A 24,836-nucleotide genomic window follows, 5' to 3' on the forward strand; every position below is an offset into this window, starting at 1 on the left:
ATTGATCTAGATGCCATACTAATAGCACTTTTCTCCAAGAGAGATTGAAAGTCCTGGAATCTTGCCTCAAATCTGAGTAACTCCAAAGGAGTTGCTCTTAATAAACCAGATGCCGTTCTGTAACAATTATTAATAGAAGTATTCAGTTTTTTCACGTTTTTCCTAGATGTCCATCCGTAAATTGTAATACCGTGTAATAAAACTCCGGTGACCAATGACCCACAGATGTCTAGGGCAGTATTTATATGAGGACCCTTCGAACGAGAACAAATCAATTTTAGCAGGTTATTTATTTTGCTCAACTTGGAAGATAGGTGTTTTACGTGAACGTTCCATAGTAAATTTCTCGTGAATAGAATGCCTAATATTCTCATCTGGTCAGTAATAGCAATTTCGGTTCTTCTAATATTAATAGTGTTTACAGAGCATCCTCTCCTTCTGCAGACATGGAGCACTTCAGTTTTCTCCGCAGGTATAACAGCACCTCTACTATGTGCCCAATTGTGCACAGTTTCGTCCAGATTATTTAAATTTGTATAGACGTCATCATCTGAGCCAGAAGTAATCGCAAATATATTGTCAGCATAAATACCAATGTAATCCATTCCCGGAAAGTTTTCAATAGCCTTTGCAAGGGAGTTGGCATAAACAGTATAAAGCACCACCGACAATGGGGAACCTTGTGGAACGCCATTGTCCAGTGACAAAGTTGATGAAAAGAATCCATCCACTTTAACCGTGATCTTGCGATGTTCCAGAAATGATTTTATAAGCTTCAAGATGTTCTTAGGGATCCCCCATTCGTTAAGTTCCAAAATTATAAATGTTAAAACAACCCTGTCAAAAGCTTTCTCGATGTCCTCAGATATAATCAAACTGTGTGAACGTTCACGAAGATTCGATCTAAGCGTGTCCTCCAGTGCATGACATAGACTGTGTACACCATGTCTTGGGATAAAAGCGTGTTGAATTTTGGAAACTTTGTAAATCGCGTTTTTCCAGAATCTTTTTGCTAAAATTTTTTCCAAAATTTTGGAAAGGACTGGTAATAAAGATATCGGACGGTATCCTTCCAATCGCCCAGGGTCCTTGCCAGGTTTAGGAATAGGTGCCAAAATAGCAGTTTTCCAATCCTGTGGGAACACTCCCTTCGCCAGAATTTCATTATACAGCCTGCACAGACGGGATTTCAATTCAGTTGGCGCCATTCTGATCATAGAATACGTGATCTTGTCACGTGCTGGAGTTGAGCCTTTTAAAGTTCTCATTATATCGTCGAGTTCAGTGATGTCGATTTCATTCGCCAAGACTGTTAGTTGATCATTCTGCTGTTGTAAGTTGTCAATGTCTAAATTATACTTCGATGCAACAATGTCAGCAGCAAGTTGCGAATCAGAACTAATTGATGTCCAGAATTCGGCGAATTTGTCGGCGATTTTACGGGGATGAGATATAATGTCGTTGTCGATGCAAATCGTCGCAAAAGAGTTTACTCCATCAGTCCTTAATTTATTTACTTTGCTCCAAAGGTATCGGACGTCCATTGTCGGGTTTAATGAATTCAGGAAATTATCCCACGTACGTTTCTTAGCAATTTTGCACTCTTTTTTGACCTTGGCAGTTGATCTTCTATATTCTAACATGTTTGATTGATTACGACATCTTTTAAAGTTCCTCCAGGCGAGTTGTCTCATACTTATCAATTTAGAAATGGTAGTGTTGAACCATACTGGATTGTTCTTATCATTTGGCCTCCGGCTTATTGGGATACTTTCGTTAGCGGCCTTCCTTATAATACGTTTGATCTGAGCTGCTTCTCTATTGATGTTTGTTGATGTTATAAAAAGGTCATTTAACCTATACACTTTGTCACCATAAAGTAACCAATCCGCTTTCCTGTCATTAAATCGGGGTATAAATTGTCTCTTGACAATGTCCACTTTGTTGGAGATTTTCAAAGGAAAGTGGTCACTAGCTTCCGGCAGAGGCAAGCAATTCCATTCAAGCATTGGTGCAATGTCCACACTAGCCATAGTGACGTCAACAGCAGTAAGCGTACTCCGGGTGTTAAAAAGAGTTGGTGAACCGTCGTTTAAAACTACCAGATTCCCGTTGTCAGCGAAATCTTCCCAAATTTTGCCATTGGGCGAGTTGGTGTTCGAGCCCCATAAAGTGTTCTGCGAATTTAGATCGCCTAACAAAATATGGTGAACGCCTTCAGCTAGCTTAATTTTCCCCACCATGGTTGGGGTTAATCTTATGTCGCATTCTCTATATATGTTGGTTATGTGAATCTCCGTATTATATTTTATAACTAACTGTTGAAAAAGAAGGTCATCATCCGATGTAATATGATTCGTAACGTTTAAATTGTTCCTGACCAATAGGGCAATTCCAGATTTTGCGTACATGTTGTTCTTGTTGTGGTGAAACACTTTGTATCCTGGCATATGCAAAAGATGTTTACTTTTATCTATTATATGGGTCTCCTGTAGAGCTATTATGGTTGGTTTGTGTGAAGCGACGAGAAGTTCCAATGCGTATTTGTTATTAATGAAACCTTGGATATTCCACTGAAGTATAGTAATATTGAGTCCATTATCCATGATTGCTACTTATTTATCTATTTTTTGTCACCGTCAAGCACGTTCTTCGTTTTTCTATAAGTATTAGGAGTAATTATAACATTCAATTCAGGAAAAGTTTTAAATAATTTTGTAGTAGGTGTTGTTTCACAGTTTGTTGAGCTGGAACTAGTTCTTGGTGGACTGTCCAGACCCAAACCTGTATTAATCTCATCGATAATCATGTCCCCAGTTAAATTGTCGTCGATATTCACGTTCAAACCAAAGTTATTGTCCAACGAATTATCGTCAGTAAAGAAAACATCATCATCATTATCGATATCAGCTGATGGTGTTGAGTTGTTCATTTCATTTTGTTTTGCATGTTTCGGGGAAAAATTTTGTTCGATTTGAGTGGAATTTGTAGAGTTCTCTTGAGTCGTTGCATTTTTATTAGCGGTTGAGAAAGATTTGAAAGGTTGATTGTCTTGTGTGTGAGTTGTAGAGTTCTCTGGAGTTGTATTTTTATTTGTAGAAATAATTTCAGTGTTGTAAAGTGTTATATGTGAGTTTTTATTTTCTGCTGTAGAAACTGGTAAAATTGTTGTCGTTATTGCGCTCTCTGTGTTGTTTTTCTTCTTGTTAATAATTTTCGTAACGTATTCTGTTGCAGCATGATTTTTCTTGTTCTGTAATGAGGCTGTAGTAGAAATAACGTTGTTGTTGCCGATGTTCTCTTGTTGATCATTTAATACTTGCGCGTAGGTTCTAACATTATTGGATTTTCTTACAACTGGTTTAAGGGTGTTCATTGTTGGATTATCATTATAAATTTCCCAAGCTTCGCGATTTGTGCATCTTCTAGATATTCTCAGATAGTTAACGGACTTATGTTTCCAGAAAGTTGGGCAATTTGGGTCGAATGATGTGTGAGACTCAAGTTGACAATTAACACAATATTTCCGAGTACAGGGATTATGTGGAGTAGGTATTCCGCATTCTTTACAAATTTCCACATTACGGCAGCGTTTTTTGGTATGACCCAGTTTCTGGCAGTTCTGGCATTTCATCGGGTTTGGAATATATTCATCCACGGGGACTCTCTCCCAACCAAGTTTCAGTATATCAGGACGGTAGATTTGATCAAAAGTTATAATTGCTGCACCTGTAGCAACGGTAGCTTTGCCATCAATTTTTGTTATTTTGCGAACATCGACAACCTTTTGTGATTTTAGTGATTCAAGCAATTCTTCTTGGGAAATGTTGACTATTTTCCTCGAATATATACGTCCTTGGACGGAGTTTAAGGTATTATGAAGACTTATCTTAACTGGTATAGTATCTATATAGTTAGCTTTCAGATATTGATCCGCCACTTTGTTATCCGGTACTTTGATTAGGAGGTCGCCGCTTCTCATTTCAGTTACTTCTAATCTATTCTTACTAATGAAGTTGAGTCCTCGTTCTACTTGGAATACGTTATAAGATGCAAGTGGAGCAACTTCATTTTCTGAATCTTTAGCAACAGCTGTAGCAACTAGGTAGCGTGGTAGTCGTTGTTCATTTGCAGAAATTTCAGGTAAAGGTACGAAGTCATCTGGTCGTGGTCGTTTGTTCTTATTATACTTGGTCTTGGTAGTAACGAAATCCAGGTCCCTAAACCGGTTGTAATTCGGGGGATGAACCCCGTTCATGATTTCCTACTCTAATCCGCAGGATTATAAAATCACACTTTTCACAAGTTCCCAATGAAATTTAAAAGTTTTTATATTAAATGTTCCTCCTATTCTCTCTTTCGTGAGAGAAATCTGTAAGCAAAAAACGATAAACACACACTAGTTAACAATTTCGCCGTCAACACTATGAATGATGTTCACGCGGCAACTGCTCGACATAAACTGATATATATATATATTTTTTAATATTTCAATTGACTTTTTGGGAATTTAGTGACAATATGAAATCTAAATTGCCGTAAAATAATAGAAAATGTATGAATAACCGTTAAACCGCTCCAAAGACAATTTTATAATCAAGAGCTTTTGGATCCATAACAGGCTTTCAAGAAATCACATTAATATCGAATAATTTAACACTTCGAATCTATGCGTGTTACTGTAGACTATTGCGTTGCGAAACCTCACTTCGACAGACGCTTTCACATCCGAGTTTCTGCTAGGAATTCAGTACCCGAGTAACACTCAACTGATGGTGTAACATATGTTTACACTGACGGCTCCAAGATGATTAAGAGGTGCTGGCTTTTACATTAAAGGTCTCGAGTCAAACCCTCTTTCAGGCTACCTAACTATTGTTACATTTTACAGGTTGTTGTTGTAGCAGCGACACGTGAAAAGTCGGTGTGGCTGGGTTCACAATCCTTGGTCGTTGTTCGTTGAACTCCGAGTCGTTCCGGTGTGAAGAACCTATAGTCGTGCAAACGCATACAGGTAGAGAAATCTGCTATTAAAGGAGTCGCCAACAGTAAAGCTGCGATCAGAAATCTAGGGGTGTCTTTACGACATCTATGTTTATCGAAGAATGCCGCGAATCTCTGATGAGAGGGAATGATGAAATCGACGCATTTACTGGTATATCTCTTACTATAAATTACAGGCTAAGACTTAACTATATGAAATGGCTCAAATCCGATAGGTTAAATGAAACCACCTGCCTCAATTCGAGGTCTATTTGGTATCTATACGATGCTCTTAGGTCAAGCTTACTATTAATATTTCGCAGAAACAGATAAGAATGCTGGGGGTTTACTCCGTATTTCGATTCGAAAGGAAGAATTTTCAAATTTCTATGTTAAATACATTGTGTTTCGAAAGTTTTCTGTCTTTTGAATTGAAACAATTACTCTTGACAATCACGCCAGAAGAATAGCGTCTCGAATATGACGTCTACTGTAGGAAATCACCTGCCTCAATTCTAGGTCAATTTGGCCTCTAAACGATGCTGCCAGATCAAGCTTACTATTAAGCTTTCGCAGGAACAGATAAGAATGCTACACCCCTAGCATTCTTCCGTAATTTGATTCGAAAGAAAATTTCAAGTTTGTTTGTTAAATACATTGTGTTTCGCAAGTTTTTTGTCTTTCGAATTGTAATACAAAGTAACGCCCCTGGTAACAATCAAAACGGGACACCGTACTGTTGGCATTAACGCCTGAAGAATGGCGTTTCGAATATATAGCCTACTGTATGTGTTGTAATACTGAGGAGAAAGAGGAAACAATACTCCATCTTCTTAGCTATTGCGCATCATTCAATGAAAGCAGAAAACAATATGTCAGCCTTGCTGCTCTATCATGTTTGGATGAGCTATCTGCGATTTGCCTAAAGAATATTCTAGACCATAGACTAGGCAGTATACTAGACTATAGACTAAACTAGAATATACACTAGACTTTAAATTAGAATATACTAGACTAGAAACTAGAATAAAGACTAGACTATAGACTGAACTATAGACTAGATTATAGACTAAACTAAAGACTAGACCATATACTAGACTATATACTAGACTATAGACTAGACTATAGATTAGACTATAACAAGACTAAAGACTTGACCAAATACTTGACTATAGACTAGAATATATACTAGATAATAGACCACACAAAGGACTTGACTAAAGACTTTACTATATACTAGACTATAGATAGGACAATAGACTAAGCTATTGGCTAAAATATAGACTAGAATATAGACTAAACTATAGAATACATTGTAAATTAGGCTGTAAATTATAGAGAATAATAGACTATAGACTAGACTATAGACTAGACTATAGACTAGACTATAGACAATACTATAGACTGGATGATAAACTATACTATAGACTAGACTATATGCTACACTAAAGACTTGACAACAGACTTGACTGTAAACTAGACAATAGACTATACTATACACTAGACTAGAATATAGACTAAACTATAGACTACATTGTAAATTAGACTATAGAGTAAATTATTATGAAGATTAGACTATAGTCTAGATAATACTATAGACAAGATGATAAACTATACTATAGAATAGACTATATACTAGACAGTATGCTACGCTAAAGGCTTGACAACAGACTTGACTATAGACTCGACTAAAGGCAGGACTGTGAACTAGGCAATAGACTAGACTCTAAACTAGACTACAGACTAGAATGCAGACTAGATTATAGACTAAACTATAGACTAAATACTAGACTGTATGCTACGCTAAAGGCTTGACAACAGACTTGACTATAGACTCGACTATAGGCAGGACTGTAAACTACACTATATACTATATTATAGACTAGACTAGGCTAGACTACAGACTAGAATGCAGACTAGACTATAGACTAGATTATAGACTAAACTATAGACTAGATTATAGATTAGACTATAGAGTAAACTATAGAGTAGATTAGACTATTGACTAAACTATAGATGAGAATATAGACTAGACTATAGACAATACTATATACAAGACTACATGCAAGACTAGATTATAAACGAGTAGACTAGATAATACTATAGACAAGATGATAAACTATACTATATACTAGACAGTATGCTACGGTAAAGGCTTGACAACAGACATGACTATAGTCTCGACTATAGGCAGGACTGTAAACTAGGCAATAGACTAGACTATAAACTAGACTATAGACTAGACTACAGACTAAACTATGGACTATATACTAGACTGTATGCTACGCTAAAGGCTTGACAACAGACTTGACTATAGACTCGACTATAGGCAGGACTGTAAACTAGGCAATAGACTAGACTATATACTATATTATAGACTAGACTACAGACTAGAATGCAGACTCGACTATAGACTAGATTATAGATTAGACTATAGAGTAAACTATAGAGTAGATTAGACTATTGACTAAACTATAGATGAGAATATAGACTAGCCTATAGACAATACTATAAACAAGACTACATGCAAGACTAGATTATAAACGAGGCTTTAGACTGTACTATATACTAGAGTATAGACTAGACTATAATATAGAATAGTTTATATACTGACCTATAGACTCGACTACAGACTAGAATGTACACTACACTATGATCTAGTAAAATAGCTCCCTCAAAGGGTTAACATTATTTATACGCTCGAATGATTTTGATATTGTATTTGTTAGCAATTTATTTTCAATTTACACTATAACACTACTTAATGCATTTAAATAATATAAATGAAAACAAAGCTGTTTTTTCGTGTGTTAAAAAAAATTAACAATTTAAATTAAGAAAAAATCACTACAACCGGTTTTTTATTAATGAGAATAAGAATTTTATTAAATTATTATTTAGGCAGCAAAAACATTTACTCAAAATGTTAATCCTCAGAGTAGTGTTAAAAACAATAACAATTACAAACATACTCATTTAAAATTTTAAATTGATATGGACTATAAACCAGAAAAAAAATAATAATGTTATCTCTTGAGTTTATATGGCAAATTTTACTCGTTTGCGAGCGCCGTCTTTCAAAGTCAAAATTTAAAGTCACACACATTTGATCAGTTCTATACAAAACAACCTTAAGAAATGGTGAGAGATTTTAAGCGATTAGATTTATTTTTTGTGGAATATTTTATGTAATTAGAGTTAATTTGTTGTTTTTTTATTTCAACTGCATTTTCTTTTTAGGCTTGTGCTGACTATCGCATTGAAACTGATACCTTTGGTGAGCTAAAGGTACCAGCCGATAAATACTATGGCGCTCAAACAATGCGTTCTCAAATCAATTTCCCCATTGGTGGTCCCACCGAACGTATGCCAAAGCCTGTTGTTCAAGCCATGGGTATTTTGAAGAAGGCTGCTGCTGAAGTCAACAAAGAATTTGGTTTGGATCCTAAAATAAGTGAAGCTATCTCAAAGGCTGCTGATGATGTAATCTCAGGAAAGCTTTATGATGATCACTTCCCTTTGGTTATTTGGCAAACCGGCTCCGGCACTCAAAGTAACATGAATGTTAATGAGGTGAGTAAAATTATTTATTTAAATAGCAAACTATATTTAAATAAAAAGCAGAGTAATCTTATCAAACTTTTTAGTAAAAATTTTTATTACTTTTGTTCATAATTATAAACAAGCAAACCCCTTCTCTTCACCTTTTGAAAAATGTTCCTTTTAGGTTATCAGCAATCGTGCCATTGAATTGCTGGGCGGTAAATTAGGCTCTAAAGATCCTGTTCATCCCAATGATCATGTTAACAAATCGCAAAGTTCTAACGATACTTTTCCCACTGCCATTCATATTTCCGTTGCTTTGGAATTGAACAATAATCTTAAGCCTGCCATTAAGATTTTGCGTGATGCCTTAAAGGCTAAATCTGAGGAATTCCAAAATATCATTAAAATTGGCCGTACCCATACCATGGATGCTGTACCTTTGACTTTGGGTCAAGAGTTCAGTGGTTATACTCAACAAATGAACTATGCTTTGGATCGTATTGATGCCTGTTTGCCACGTGTTTATGAATTGGCTTTGGGTGGTACTGCTGTCGGTACTGGTCTTAATACACGCATTGGTTTTGCCGAAAAATGCGCCGCTAAAATTGCCCAACTTACTGGTTTGCCATTTGTAACTGCCCCCAATAAGTTTGAAGCTTTGGCTGGTCGTGATGCCATGGTTGAGGTACATGGTGTTTTGAATACCATTGCTGTTAGTTTAATGAAGATTGCCAATGATATTCGTTTCTTGGGTTCTGGTCCCAGATGCGGTTTGGGTGAGCTAATGTTGCCTGAAAATGAACCTGGTAGCTCTATTATGCCTGGCAAAGTAAATCCCACTCAGTGTGAATCCATGACCATGGTTGCTGCCCAAGTTATGGGCAATCAAGTTGCTGTTACTGTTGGTGGCTCAAATGGTCATTTCGAATTGAATGTTTTCAAGCCTTTGGTTGTCTCCAATGTTTTGCGTTCCATTCGTTTGTTGTGTAAGTTTGTTTACAACATTTTACTTTAAATTCCAAATTAATGAACATTTCTCTTTATCCCCTTTAGCTGATGGCAGCCGCACTTTCACTGCCAATTGCGTACAGGGCATTCAAGCCAATACCGAACGTATTAACAAAATCATGAACGAATCCCTTATGTTGGTTACTGCCTTGAATCCTCACATTGGCTATGATAAAGCCGCTAAAATCGCCAAGACTGCCCACAAGAATGGCACCACCTTGAAAGAGGAAGCCATTAAATTGGGTTATCTTACTGAGGAACAATTCAATCAGTGGGTCAGACCCCAAGACATGTTGGGACCCAAGTAAATTAAGTTTTTAAAAAGTGTTGTACATTTTATTTATTTCTATCCATGTTTTTGTTGGAAACATATTGATTTTTGCTAAAAGAAAATATAACAATTCGATATAAACTTGCTTGAAGATTTGTTTTATTTGTTCCGGAAGTTACAGCTATGACCACTGGGTCAACATTAACATCTAGAGCATTAAAGTGTTTAGTTGCTTTATTTCATTGCTTTTATATAGCAATTGCCATCTGTTGTTCAAAAACCTGCAAATTTTCAAATGCTAGGAAGGAGCTTAGTTGCAACAGTCATGAGAATGTGTCAGCGTGATCGATTAGCAGAAAAACTGAATTCGTTGCCTTTTAATTGCAACTATCGCCATGCGTGTTCCTCTGATATCATTTGCACAGGTACTGCCCGGCACTGCTGCGTAAAGTAACACTGAAAGACTAACCGTTCTTTGATAGTTAACAAGATTTCTTCTTTATCGATTAAGGTTGCCAGGACGTATAGCTAAACAGACTAAGTGGGTGAATTTGTGCCACGTCCGCACAGATTTTCACCATCCAGACATAAAAGGTTGTAAACATTACAAAGCCGCATTTGACAGCTGGGCATCAGGTTACTTAGAATGCTGCAATCTGGAATTCGTTACAATTGAATTGCATCTATTCTGGTTTAAGAGCATAAATGTGAACAGTGGGGTGACTGCAAGTGTTGCTGTGGCCTGCGTTGCTATCGAATTTGATGTTGTTGGGAGGGTACGAATGCTACGAATTCCGTTGTGTCAATGACATTGAGAAGTTTGCAACAAAACTATAACACGTGGCAATAAAACTATCTGTCCATCCACTAATATTATTTAGATATTCCTATATTTTGCTTTAGGCCGAAGCAGATTTGTCTGGAACCAAAAAATAAGATCAGATAATACATACATAGAGTCGGTGTTGATGAGTCCTTTCGGTGCGAAGAACTGATTGTTAAGGGAACGTACAGCTACACGTATAATGTCGGTTTGGATCGGTTGACAATACTTGGTCGTTATTCTTTAAACTCCGAGTCGTTCCGGTGCGAAGAACCGATTATCGTGGGAACGGAGCGCAGTAGTTGTTGTTGTTGTCTTAGATTCGTTGTACGTTTTTTGCTGATAAAGACAGTCATTGCATTAATTATCACTAAAGCCTTATGATGGTAATGGAAGCTAAAGAAAATGTGTGACCTTAGGCGGCCTTAACCATAGATCTATTGGATTTAAGTTTGTGCGCATATGGGGACAGTTAAAATATGCCCAGTGTCATGAGGTCTTTGAAGGACATCGATTAAGGGTGCCTGAAACCATTTGTTTTTGGTAGCTGATGAGAATAATACTCCAGCTTGCCCTTAATTAAGCGAGAGTTGAACGAGGTTGCCTGGGAAATTGTCTCTCACTTTGTCGTATCAGTAACCGTTGATGGCTTGAGCAACTGCCATTTGGTGCAATGTATTCTGTGCGTTTAATATCGACAGCAGATGTGATGAAATCCTGAATGCCGGAATTCTGAACGAATCAGAAATTACACATATAAATAGTAAGGTAAAGTCAATATTTAGGGATAAGTTCGGTGCTGTTGCCGAAACAACAGATACCCCACAAGGGAGTGACTGTGGAACTAAGCGTAGAAAATGAGTTGGTATTAATTGTAAATGGTACGGAATGAATGTAGGATACTTAGGGCCTCATCCCACCCGTGTGTTGTATGTTTTTCTCTTATGAATGTGTCATATGAATGAGATGTGTGCTGGTTGTCTGATGATGGATGAAAGGTATTTTATCATACAAATGATACCATTGAATTTTCCTTCCTTGTCCAGATATGTTCAGAGTATACTTTGTTCATATTAGAATTACCACAGTGTGTCGCTGTATGAATAAAGTCTCGGCTTATTTGATGGATTCGTAACTCGGTCTACCGGTTACGTCTCTAGGTTTGTTGTCAAATCTATAGGTCTGTTGTCAAATCATCAGAGGCCATCCCATTTGCGTGGTTGTAAACGGAAGTGATGTTTTACTTCTCAGAAGTTATGCAGCGGGGCAGCAATGGTCAGAGATTAGATAGCTCAAGTATTCGAGCAAAGTGCTTGTACATGGACGGACTTAATACATGTACAAAAATTGCAACCTGCGTTTAAGATTTACAAAGGGGCAGTGGTGAATTATTTACTTTTTTCCTTACCCAGTGGTTGAAAAAAAGTACCACCGTGATATAGGGCAACATTATAGGTACTCACATAAAGAACTTCGACATTCTTCCCATTAGAGATGAATGTGAGTTGTAGCTACAATATTATTAAGAAATAGTCAGCTAGAAAGTCTAGTCTTTCAAGTTTCTAAGCTAATTTCTGCAATCATTGCAAAGTACAGATGTTTTAATAACATCTTGACATACGGAAATAGGGGCCATTTTTCTGCATTTCAATTCGAATCGAAATTTTCTCCGTTTGGCAACTTTGGTATTCTGCATTTCAATTCGACTGTCTGTTACATAAATAACAACTTAGACTGGACCAGGTCTAAGTTGTTGTTTATAGGAAACTTTTGATTTTTGTGTGTGAGAGAAAGAAATATCAACCATCTCTTTCTCTCACATACAAAATTAAAAGATTCTCAACAAAAGTTTCCCACTGTGAACCAGGTCTTACAAAAACTTAGGTACTAGGGTTCTATAAATCGACTTTCTAATAATCTAACAATCGACTTTTTGTTGAAAAAGTTGCAGTTGACTATTTTTTGTTTCAAAAAAGTCGATAACTCGACTATCGTCTGTAAAAAAGTCGGAAAAAGTAAAAAAAAGTCGAAAATAGTCGGAAAAAGTCAAAAGTAATTGGAAATCGAAAAAAGTTGGAATAAGTCGAAAATCGTCCACAAGTCTGAAATACTCGTAAAGTCGTAAATAGTCAAAAATAGTCGTAAAGTCGTCTATTTACAAAAATCAACTTTTAATCAACTGAAAAAAGTCGAAAAATCAACTTTGCATAAAATGCAAAAAGTTGAAAAGTCGACTTTAAATTAAATGCAAAAAGTCGAATTTTACCTAAATGCAAAAAGTCGACTTTTCGTTTCAACTATTGAACCCTAGTAGGTACGATCGTAACGCAGAATACACACATTCTTAAAGCATTGAAACGAAATGGAATTGCTTCTTCTTTTTGTTTTTGGAATACATTTTTTTCGATCGTTGCGTAACTGAATGCGTAAACGTAATCGAAATGCAGAATAGGGCTGAATAACATTATGTGTTTAGTCAAATATTTGATCATTGTGACATACAGATACTTACTTTTAAATCTCAATTAAGACAAAATAAAGAAAATGCTTTAAGTGATATTTTTAATGTTTTTTTTTTTTATTATTTAATTTTATATTTATTTAAATTACATACTAAATTTTAATAAAATATTAAATATTAGTATCCCCTTTGTAAGCGAGAGAGTGGATACTTAAAAAAAACAAACTTAAGCGGTTTTGCTGCCGCTTCGTAATCTTTGGGGAGACTTGTTTGATGTCCTCGTAGGACAAGGATATGTTTAAATAGCTAGTCACCTGAGGGTCGGTGGCTGGGGATAGCTTTAATTTTGAATGAATTTCTTATATTGAAGCCATTTTCTGAAGGGGACTTTGTAGGAGCTTAGGTCAAATGAGGCCCGATCTTTATGGATTTGACAAGAACATCAAGATTTATATAAAACTCAATTAAACTTAAAGCCGCTTTTAATTGAGATACAAATATATTTAACATTATTATTATGAAAACAAAAGTGGAAGTTCTGTTGTATGAGGACACAATTTCGTCCTTGGATCAAAAAAAGTGTATGTACCTAACTTCATTCAACTATCGCCAAAAGCTAAATGGACTGACGGACATGAATCAGAAGCCGTTTGGTATAATTTTAAGTGTGTATAGGATGCACTTTTGTATTCCAACAAAATCTGGACTCGTACAGAGCCTCATTAAGAACATAACTACTTAAAACGTAGCAATGGTGGTAATGCAGAAAACACTCAGTCGCACAACATTAAAATGGACGTAAGGCTGAGTACCAAATTTGCCATATGGAGAAATGTAAATATATAAGACGATCTAGACGACTGAAATTTTCCACAAATAATAATTGATGAATTGGTATTGAAAGTGACCCTTAGAGCTAACACAGACGTCCCTCCTTAGAAAACGACATTAACTTATGTAATTGCGCAGAAATAGCTGCTATAAAACTACCTTCGGTATTATGACATATGAGTCGTAAACCTTGGTTTTGTTGTCAAGCTCTCTTCAGAATTGCTTTTCACTCGCACGAATTTAATATATTACTTTGTGTGGCTATTTTCCAGTTAAACGTTATCTGCATTAAACACGTGTTTTCGTTTTACCTTAAAGTGAGGTTAGAAGTTTAACTTATTTTAATTAATGGTAGAGACCTTTTAAACTCAATTTATGAACTTAATTCTGGTGGAGAACAAAAAATACTTTTTCATAAAATTCTGTTCGAAGTTCCAACTTCTAAAAGGAGTTTTACAACGTTTGGTGATAACCTGGCATTATGAGTAATAGCAGCTGGACTATTAGTTTCTTTTAAATATTCGAAATTACCATTAACAAGAGCTAACACAGCACTCTATATAAGTTTATAACTTTAATAAGGATTTTTTTTAAACATTTCAAAATTTTCCCAAAATACATACCATTTGCAAGGAATTTATTAGTTTATCCAATGGAAATGTTTTTATCTTAAACTTTTCCAGATTTTTGTTTAAAATCATAAATGTACTTGTTACAAAATATCTTTCAATTTCCATACATTCTTCGGCTATTTCGTCAAAAATCCATTCCGAAAAATTATATAAACCCAAACGTAATAGTGTCTCGAAAACTTTAATATAGTTTTGTCCCTTTATTGATTTTAATTTAATTTTATAAGGCATATAGATTTCCCAACGACTTTTGGGTATAAAATCTAATTTAACAAATGAACGTTTATAAAGATTTTCATACTTCCAACGACAATACGCCATGCCGGGTTCATAATTATATTTTTTATATACGCAATATAATAATATCCAGCCCGTTAATGATTTCGGATTGTGATTGATATTATGTTTGATTAATGATTTTATAAGAAACTCTTCGGCGTTGGAAGATTCTTCTGGTTGTTGTAATTGTACTTTATAGTTAACATAAATTTCAATTAGTTCACTGTGAAATGGATTTGAAATTAGGAACTATATTTCATATCTAAAGAAATTTTGTTTTTTTTATTTAACTTACCCAAATATTTCCGCTTGATTATCTTTTTCATCTAAGGGTTTATCTAAATACAATTTAACCAAATCAAAATTTTGTCTTTCAATATCATATAGAAATGTATAAAAATCCAATATTAAATTATTAGCATATTCTGAGCGTAATTTATTCATAATAAATTCCGCCATTTCTATATTCCCTTCCGATTCGTATAAATATTTGACCATACTCATGTTTGTTACCAAAACAGTTTCTATAGCGTTCATTTTAAGAAGACAATCTTCCAAATTGTTAAAATAACATCTATTTAGGTAATTATAAATGCGTGTTATCAATTCACGATACACCATGGTTAGAAGATTCTAAAAAATTATTAAAATTTTGAAATTAAAAGAATAACAACAGTTGATTACTAATTTGATTATTTTTTTAAAAACTGACTCTAAGTGTTAGTTTATATTTTCAGAAATATTCGAATATCTTCTAGAAATATTCGTTTATCAAATCAGTTTTGAAATATACAAATAAAAATCTTACCGTAAATTCAATATTCGTTTTTGTTGGCGTTTTTATATTAAAATCACATGCAACTAATTTCATTATTTTATTAGCTAAATTGCCCAACTGATGACAAAAATATTCATTATCATCATTCAAAGTTTTAATTTCATGTATAATCATATAATCCAATATTTCACGTATTAAATCATCAAAATCTCTATAGTTTTCTTCACATTTAACGGACAGATCTTTCTGAATAGTTTTTGTTAATATTGTGGTCGTACAATGACTATATTTATGACGTTTTGACTTATGTCCAGTTGCACGACTTATTACTTGCAGAGGATTGGTTATAGGCGAATTTAGACAAAATTGTATAATAGCAAAGGGTATTTTTTTGTTGGTTAGCTCTTGAGCATTAGACTTATTTTGACTTTTTCGTTTATCTTTAGAATTTTTCATAGTGTCTTTGTTGGTAGCGTGAAACTTTGGTGGCCTTAATTCAATGGCAAAAGGGACTATTCTCACTGTATATAAAGAAAAATATGATTTAAGGCGGGTTTCTTAAACTAGTCTTAACTTGCTGTTAAATTAAAATCGGAACAAATTTAGGTGGATTTTAAACGATGATTGTGTTTTTCAGTTTTAGGTTTAAGCTCAGTTAATTTTGTTAGTATTGCCAACTTTTCACTCAAAAACATAAACAATGAACAGCTGTTTTTTGCAAACAATACTTTTGTAAAATGGAAAATTTTGGAAAAATGTTAAATAAACATTTAAAACAATAATAAATAAAACAAAACAAATCAAAAATTTGCAATTTACTAAATATATTAAGTTTTTGTTCTTCCGAAATCATTGTTTTATTATTTTGGTTAATTGTGTTTTCTCACTTATAACTTGAGTTTAATTGGCCAATTACACTCAGTTAAACTAAGATAATAAGTAACTTTATTGATAACTGAAAAACACGAAACATATATTAAACCAGGTTTAACTATAGAATGAAGATTATCTTTATCAGTAAAACACGCCCTTAAATAAAGATAATAAATAAGTAACTGTACTGATTACTGAAAAACACGAAACATATATTAAACCAGGTTTAACCAAAGAATAAAGATTATCTTTATCACAAAAACTCGCCCTTAGTAGTATGATGTACATACATATGTATATCCGAAATGTGTTACAAAAATTTGCTAGGTCCACATCAAAAACTTGAAATTCATTACAATTTGTTTAATTAAAGAATTCTAAAAACAAATCATTTAAAATATGTTTGTTCTCTTTGCAAAATTTTAAATGGACTTGGCACATTTAGGGCCAATCTTTAGGTGAAGGATTTGGGATTAAATTAAAAATAATCCTCTAAAGTTGTTTTGAGTACTCAATTAGTTAATATTGTTTGCTAGTTTAAGCGCCCAATTCAGCAAGAAATGCAAAAGTTTAAAAGTTGATGCAAAAAAATTAATACAATTTTTACTAAAATAAACATTAAAATTTTTGACTTTCTATGAATTTAAGTTTTCATTAATTTTCATATTACATTTACAACTGTCTTCTTCTTTTTTATAAAACATGCATTGTTTTGATAACAACAGTGATGTTTTCTGTTGTTTTGTGTGGCAACACTGCAAAGTTTAATCTTGTACTCAAAAACAACAAATACCTGGTTCACACTAGGAAACCTTTTTGGGAAACTTTTGATTTTTGTGTGTGAGAGAAAGAGAAAAAATATCAACCATCTCTTTCTCTCACACACAAAATCAAAAGTTTCCTAGTGTAAACCAGGTCTAAGGAAACTTCAAAAGAGAATTGAGAAAAAGTTGTTCAACAAAAGTTTCCTAGTGTAGACCAGGTCTAATTGGCATTTGATTGCAAACTCAAAAAACCGCTCTAATAAGACCTGGTTCACACTAGGAAACATTTTTTTGGAAACTTTTGATTTTCGTGTGTGAGAGAAAGAGAGAGAAATATCAACCATCTCTTTCTCTTATACACAACATTAAAAGTTTCTCAACAAAAGTTTCCCAGTGTGAACCAGATTTAAGCTAGCAATTAAAATTATTGTCTTACCCTCCGGATACATAAATACCGACAAATCTATATAACCCTCTAGTAAAACTATATTTTCCTCTCTTTCTTTATAGATTTCAACAATAATTTGATATTGATTTTGGGACAATATCTCTTCCAATGTTTTTTGCATTATATCCGTCAATATATAACGATGTATTGAATTGCATATTAAAGCAAAATCTTTAGTTATATTTATTTCTGCTATATTTAATTGTGCATTTTCCGTGCACAAAAGATTAGTGAATAAATGGTGTAAATGAAATTTCGAATCCGTTGCTATGCCCATACTATTGCTATTTTCGATTTCTTTATTTTTCAACGATTCCCATTTTTTCGATAAGTTTTGTAAGGAAATGATATCTTTGTAAAATGTGCTAAATTTACAAATAAATATTTTATCAAATATATTATTTTCATTGGGAATTTTGGATATAAAAGATATATTTGCCACCAAATCATTACAATCTTGCATAAGGTCTTCGTCAATATTGTATAGGGAACCGAAATTTATAAAGAGAACATTTGTAAATTCAACATTTTTTAAAAGTGAATGTAAAGAATATATTTCCCATACGGTTTTCCAAGTCAGGGTTTCAGCGTAAGTTTTTAAGGGATACAAATAGATGGTATCAATACCATGACTGCGATTTTTATTAAAATGTTCCATTATATCAATGAAACCCTGAGCTATTGGTATACGTTCGCCATTTTCATCTCCTTCTTCTTCTTCGGAGACATTTTCCTCTGTAAGTTTGGATGTATTTGACGATCTTTTTGTATAAACATATAGGGTGAGAATAATTGGTGTATCACTTAGATTTGTTATATCTTGTAAACTATCTTGTTCTATGGTAATGCTAAATGTAGGTTTTTCATTTTCAAATTGGTCTACTTGTATTACATTTTTTGCCATAAAATGATCGCTTAAGGTTGTTATGGTATTGTATGGATGTTCTATTTCAATTTCTAACCTTCCACTCAAGGGTATATCATCGGAGGGATAGGTTATGGATTTGGGATGTAAATATAAAAATACACGTTGTGGCAAAATTGTTGCTGGTTGCGGTTCTTTAATGTCTTCCTATTGAAAATATAGAATTGATTAGATATTCGCGGTATTTTCTAAAGTTTGGATAAAGTTCCATTTCTAAAAAATAATTTATCTTTCCTACCGCAGAGCTGTTATAGACTATTATTTAAATTTTAATATTACCGACAATCTGGATTTTCTAAATTTTAAAGTCTTTAGTTTATCTTTTGATCCAATCATTTATGAATATTTTCTTCGAATAACAAACGTAATAAAATAGTTTTTTAAACAATTATTTCATCTGTAATAAAAATAATGTATGACAAATTAGTAAATTAGGGTTAACAGAGGTTTTAAAGTTGTATCTACTTAGAACGGGTTTTTGAGTTGGCAATCAAATGCCTAGTTACACCTGGTTTACACTAGGAAACTTTTGTTGAGAAACTTTTGATTTTGTGAGAGAAAAAGATGATTGATATTACATTCTCTCTCTCAAACACAAAAATCAAAAGTTTCCAAAAAAGTTTCTTAGTGTGAACCAGGTCTTAATAATCAGATTAGTTACACCTGGTTTACACTGGGAAACTTTTGTTAAGAAACTTTTGATTTTATGTGTGAGAGAAAGAGTTGGTTGATATTTCTTTCTCTTTCTCTCACATACAAAAATCAAAAGTTTCCCAAAAAAAGTTTCCTAGTGTGAACCAGGACTTATTCTAAAAATAAATTGATTCCGATGTTAATCAGACCTGGTTCACACTGGGAAACTTTTGTTGAGAAACTTTTGATTTTGTGTGTGAGAGAAAGAGATGGTTGATATATCTTTCTCTTTCTCTCACACACGAAAATCAAAAGTTTCCCAAAAATGTTTCCTAGGTCCAGGTCCTAGGAAACTTTTGTTGAGAAACTTTTGATTTTGTGTGTGAGAGAAAGAGATGGTTGATATTTCATTTCCCAAAAAAGTTTCCTAGTGAAAACCAGCTCTCACCTTTGTGCCAGTCCACAGTGGGAAACTTTTGTTGAGAAACTTTTGATTTAGAAATGGTTGACATTTCTTTCTCTCACACACGAAAATAAAAAGTTTCCCAGCGTGAACAAGGTCTTTATTGTTTTTGAGTACAAGATTAAACTTCACAGTGTTTCCATTAAAATAACACTTCGTGTTATCAAAACAATGCATGTTTTATAAAAAAGAAGAAGATAATTGTAAATGTAATAAGAAAATCAATAAAAACTTAAATTTAAAATAATAAAATGTACAGTGAAGTCCCCATAATTTATACTAATCGATAAATAAAACATTTTATTGTTTATTTTAATAAAAATTTTATTTTTTTTTGCCATTAGCTGTTTACATTTCTGCATTTCTTGTCCAAGTTTTTACCACCTCCATTATGCGCTTAAACTATCAAACAAAATTAGCTGATTGACGGCGGGTTTTTCTGATAAAGATAATCTTCATTTTTTGGTTAAACCTGGTTTAATATATGTTTCATGTTTTTCAGTAACCACTAAAGGCGAGTTTTTCTGATAAAGACTATCTTCATTCTTTGGTTAAACCTGGTTTAATATATGTTTCGTGTTTTTCAGTTATCAGTAAAGTTACTTATTATCTTAGTTTAACTGAGTGTAATTGGCCAATTAAACTCAAGTTATAAGTGAGAAAACACAATTAACAAAAACAATAAAACAATGATTTCGGAAGAACAAAAACTTAATATTTTAAATAAATTGCAATTTTCTGATTTTCTGTTTTGTTTTATTTATTATTGTTTTAAATGTTTATTTAACATTTTTCCAAAATTTTCCATTTTACAAATGTATTATTTGCAAAAAAACAGCTGTTCATTGTTTATGTTTTTGAGTGAAAAGTTGGCAATACTAACAAAGTTAACTGAGCTTAATTCTAAAACTGAAAAAACACAATCATCGATTAAAGTCCGCCTAAATTTGTTCCGAGTTTAATCTAACAGCAAGTTAAGCCAAGTTTAACTGAGGAGTAAGAAAACCGCCCTAAAGTTACTTATTACCTTAGTTTAGCTGAGTGTAATTGGGCAATTAAACCCACCCTGAGTATTTAGAAACAACTTACGAGGATTGTTTTAAATTTAATTTCTAATTCTTCACCTAAAGATTGGCCCTTGTTTTCAATTTTTAACTTTATGAGGAAAAACTTGCAAAGTATAAAATTCACGAAATAACAACCATCGAATATAAAGAAAAATCATAGAAATATCTAAAATGAATCTATATGTATACTGTAAGTCAATTTATCTGTCTGTTTATATAATTATCTATATATCTATCCTGCAAGTGGAACGTTTTCCACTATTTCAAAATAAAAATACTTAAAAATTCATACAGTTTCATTACCTTTTCGTTTCTCTTAGTTTCAAGTAAAAACTTTCAATCTGGCAATACTTTCCCTATGGCAACGTAAACATGTTTTACTACCCTTAAATACAAGTCTGTGTATTCAGCAGATTACCCGCTTTCAAAATTTATTTTCAACTGAAATTTTGTTTTTCTAACAACTAACGCGGATAGAAGAATTTGTAATTGAAAAAGTGTTTAAATTGGAAAAAATAGTGATAAAATCATTAAAAATTTTACAAAACGACACTTTAAATAACAGATAAAAGAATAAGCGTAATTAAAAACAAAAAAGTATAAAATTTAAGATTTATTTTAATAAAAATACATATAAGCAATAAAAAAAGCGAAAAAAAAAGAAAATGTCGCTGTACGATGATGAAAAACAAGCCATGCAATTGCTTACCCAAAAATATGTAGATAAATTAACCGGCATTTGGGAACAAATATTTCATCCTGACACATGCCGCGAGAATTTACGCAAACTAGTAGATCATGCCACCTATTTCTATGGCGAACTGGTGGAAGAGTCCTTGTCACGTAAAACTTTTATAGAAAACGAAATTAACGATTTGAAAAAAGAAGCAGAAAATTTAAAGCGTTTACTAAAGACCGATGTACAACTGCCCAGCTATGAAGGTAATGAAGTGCCGTTATTAATAGTGCAATCGGAATTGGATAAAAGTCTAGAGGATCTGAGGGAACAATTAAGATTGCGTAAGGAACAAATCTGTGAGTTGTTGTTGGAACAGGAGGCTTTATGCGAGGAAATAGGAGAACCGCCACGTGCTTTATTAGCCGATCCTTTGCCGACCGCAGAAGAAATTGAAAATTTCCGCAAACACTTGGAATCATTGAGGGAAGAAAAAGTAGAACGCATGAATAAGGTCTCTAGCATGCGCAGAGAAATTAAAAATTTCTTACAGATTTTGGATTTAAAAGTAAGTACTGAACATGAGGATCGTTTGCTAAATCATAGACAAATCAAAATGAATAAGGAAACATTTGAGGGTTTGAAACGTATGCATGATTTGTATGGTGGTCAGGTTAAGGAATTACGTGACACTATACAGGGCATGCGCAACAAATTAGATACTTTGTGGGATCGTTTGAAAACTTCACCCAATACCCGGCACAAGTTTAATCGTTATAATGACTATAATCAACACACCTATGATGTATTCTACACTGAGTTGCAGAGATGCGAAACATTGAAAAGTCAAAATATTAAACTATTTGTGCAGCAAATACGTGATGAAATAACAAAATGGTGGGAAAAGACTCTTAAGTCGGAAGTACAAAAAAATCGTTTTTCAAATTTCACTTCTACCTGTTACACAGATGATTTATTGGTTTTGCACGAAATGGAATTGGAGGATTTGAAGTTGTACTATGAGACTAACAAACAGATATTTGAGTTATATGCCGATCGTAATATTTTGTGGGATCGTATGAATGCTTTAGAAGCTAAAGCCTCAGAACCAGGCAGATATAACAATCGTGGTGGCCAGTTGTTAAAAGAGGAAAAAGAGCGCAAAACTATAGCCACCAAGTTGCCAAAAATCGAGCAGCAAATCTGTGAGCTGGTAAGGCAATATGAGGCCAGAGAACATGCTCCGTTTTTGGTGTATGGCGAGAATATAATCGATGTTATGGCAGCGCAATGGGATCAAAAACGTCGTGATAAAGAGCTATTGCAGTCGGCTAGAAAAAATGCCGGTAAACCGGCTACAAATACAGCATCTAAAACTAATTCTACCATGAGAACTCCTTTGGGCATGAAAAATGCTTCTTCGGTAAGTTCTTTAAGAAAAACTCCCTCCACTACTTCATTGGCTTCCAACACAGCGGCTGCTTCTTCACAAAAACGAAAACTTAATCCCACAGAACGACAAACACCTATAGCTAAACGCTCCCTTATGCAGGCCTTAAATAGTCCCAGTGTTTTTCTCAAACCCTCTACCAGTAAAAATAATATACAACATTCCACCAATAGCAGCTCAGTGCATTCAAGTAGTAAATCTACTAAACTCAACAAATCAGGTACAAGTTTTAAATCACCTATGAAAAAAACCAAACTAATAGCCACCACTATACGTCGGCGCAGTGGCAGACTAAGTGGTCACAATATGAAAAAAAGACGTTCCATGAATAAAACTCCCTCTGCGGCCAAGACAATACCGAAAATTGTTGTTAACAATTGCCCCTCGGATGGTTATAGCACCGATTACAATGCCGACGATACTTATGACTCATTTCAGAAATACATCGAACCAGCCTCACGTTCATCGATCATACAAAATGTCAGCCTTAGCAGTGATTCTTCGCGCACAAAACGTATGCAGAAAATAGTAGATGATGAAAATACTCGTTTAGCTAAACTACCCCGGCCCCGAGTGACAAATCGTACTCCCTCCAAACAACATGCTAGCTTTTCGAATCTAACCCGCACACCCACCCATAATAATCATCATTCACCGGCTTCTTGCGCTACGACTGGACGTAAATTGACTACGAAAAACTTGCCCATTATTATTTAAGTATTATTTGATTATTTAGTTCTTTTGTGTATTGTTTTATGATTTTATTTTTTATTGGTGTTAGGTTTAATTTGTAATTTTGTTTGTGCTGCTTATTTTAACTGGAGTTTAAAGAGGAAAACTTGGTTCGTTTAATTATACAAAAAGATCTCTGAAAATTTTTACAAAAATTAACTTGAAATTTGTTCAAAATTTGTTGCAAATCTTAAAAGAAAACCGTCCCCATCTGCTTTTAATAGCTTTTTCTGTAATTTTCCTTTTGTTTAAAAAAAAATTTCGTTTTAAATGTTTCGTTTTTAATTTTTAAAACTTTTTCTTTAAATTCCAGCAAAATAAGTTGTATATTTTTTGTTTTCTCTACTCTTATAACTTTTTTCTTTGTTAAAAACAATATATATTTCTATTCTATAACTTAACGATTTTATTGCAATTTTTATTTTTAATTATAATTTTACTTATTTTAACTTATTAATAAACAAAAGTGTACTTAACGCAAACATTTAAAAGGGATTCTCAATATCCCCCTGATTATGACTGTAAAAAGGCTTAAAATAAAACTTTTGTATTGATTTAAAATTAACTATTTACAATTTCTTTCTTTAGAGTTTTTCTTAAACTTTTACTTTGAAAAGAAAAAATTGTGAAATTTCTAAATTATTTAGAAATTTTCAATAATTTATTTTAATGGCAACTATTTTTCCAAATTATATAATTTTTTTAATGAAAATTTTATAAATTTTATATATAAAAATATGGTTATTTCTAAATATTTTTAGAAATTTCATTTATTTTTTAAACAAACTTTTCTTAACATTAACGTATGTTCCTCTTTATATTTTTAATAAAATTTTATAAATTTCTTTTGTTGGAAATTTTAAAACAAATAATAATTTTTATTTAAAAGTTACTCTTTATGTTGCTTTTAAATCAATTCAAAAGTTTTATTAATTTGATCCACCCACAATTGACTTGAAGTATTAACAATTTCGTTTTTTCGCCTAATTTTTAATTTTTCTGCTAACAAAATAACGTCTTATGTAATTATTGTTTTGAAATTAATAAAATGCGTGATAACTGCAAATGATAATTTTAAATAAATCACCTTTTTTTTAGAAAAAAAACTGCATTTTTATTTGACTTTAAATCGGAGGAACAGGAATACTCGAGCGTGCTGACTGAATAGATAGTTAGATAGATAGATAGATAGA

At 33.2% G+C, this 24,836-nt stretch overlaps 3 protein-coding genes across 4 annotated transcripts in view; 2 read left to right on the forward strand and 1 right to left on the reverse strand.

The window, feature by feature from the left end:
- Nucleotides 1-9,953, forward strand: part of LOC111685911 (fumarate hydratase, mitochondrial-like) — a 12,364-nt gene extending 2,411 nt beyond the window's left edge. Inside the window, exons 1-4 of one of the 2 annotated variants that reach the window (XM_023448192.2) lie at nucleotides 8,097-8,124; nucleotides 8,224-8,556; nucleotides 8,711-9,515; nucleotides 9,583-9,953. In XM_023448192.2, the coding sequence (XP_023303960.1) occupies nucleotides 8,122-8,124; nucleotides 8,224-8,556; nucleotides 8,711-9,515; nucleotides 9,583-9,845 (1,404 nt within the window). In that variant the 5' untranslated portion in view covers nucleotides 8,097-8,121 and the 3' untranslated portion in view covers nucleotides 9,846-9,953. Of the gene's footprint in view, nucleotides 1-8,096; nucleotides 8,125-8,223; nucleotides 8,557-8,710; nucleotides 9,516-9,582 lie in introns of those variants that run through there. The other variant, XM_023448191.2, reaches the window with a different exon arrangement.
- A 3,463-nt stretch (nucleotides 9,954-13,416) lies between these two features.
- Nucleotides 13,417-19,014, reverse strand: LOC111685918. The gene is made up of 6 exons (XM_046947315.1): nucleotides 18,902-19,014; nucleotides 17,686-18,769; nucleotides 15,643-16,133; nucleotides 15,130-15,467; nucleotides 14,547-15,057; nucleotides 13,417-14,479 (listed from the first exon to the last, which is right to left on the reverse strand). Exons 1-6 carry the CDS (start codon nucleotides 18,956-18,958, stop codon nucleotides 14,336-14,338), a joined length of 2,625 nt encoding a protein of 874 aa, XP_046803271.1. The 5' UTR covers nucleotides 18,959-19,014; the 3' UTR covers nucleotides 13,417-14,335.
- Nucleotides 19,015-21,209: 2,195 nt separating this feature from the next.
- Nucleotides 21,210-23,839, forward strand: LOC111685932 (protein regulator of cytokinesis 1-like). Its single transcript, XM_023448214.2, has one exon. The coding sequence runs from the start codon at nucleotides 21,451-21,453 to the stop codon at nucleotides 23,626-23,628; it is 2,178 nt and encodes a 725-aa protein (XP_023303982.2). The 5' UTR covers nucleotides 21,210-21,450; the 3' UTR covers nucleotides 23,629-23,839.
- The last annotated feature ends 997 nt before the right edge of the window (nucleotides 23,840-24,836 follow it).

The sequence above is a fragment of the Lucilia cuprina genome, chromosome 3 (genome assembly GCF_022045245.1).
Source record: "Lucilia cuprina isolate Lc7/37 chromosome 3, ASM2204524v1, whole genome shotgun sequence".
NCBI classification, from domain to species: Eukaryota; Metazoa; Arthropoda; class Insecta; order Diptera; family Calliphoridae; genus Lucilia; species Lucilia cuprina.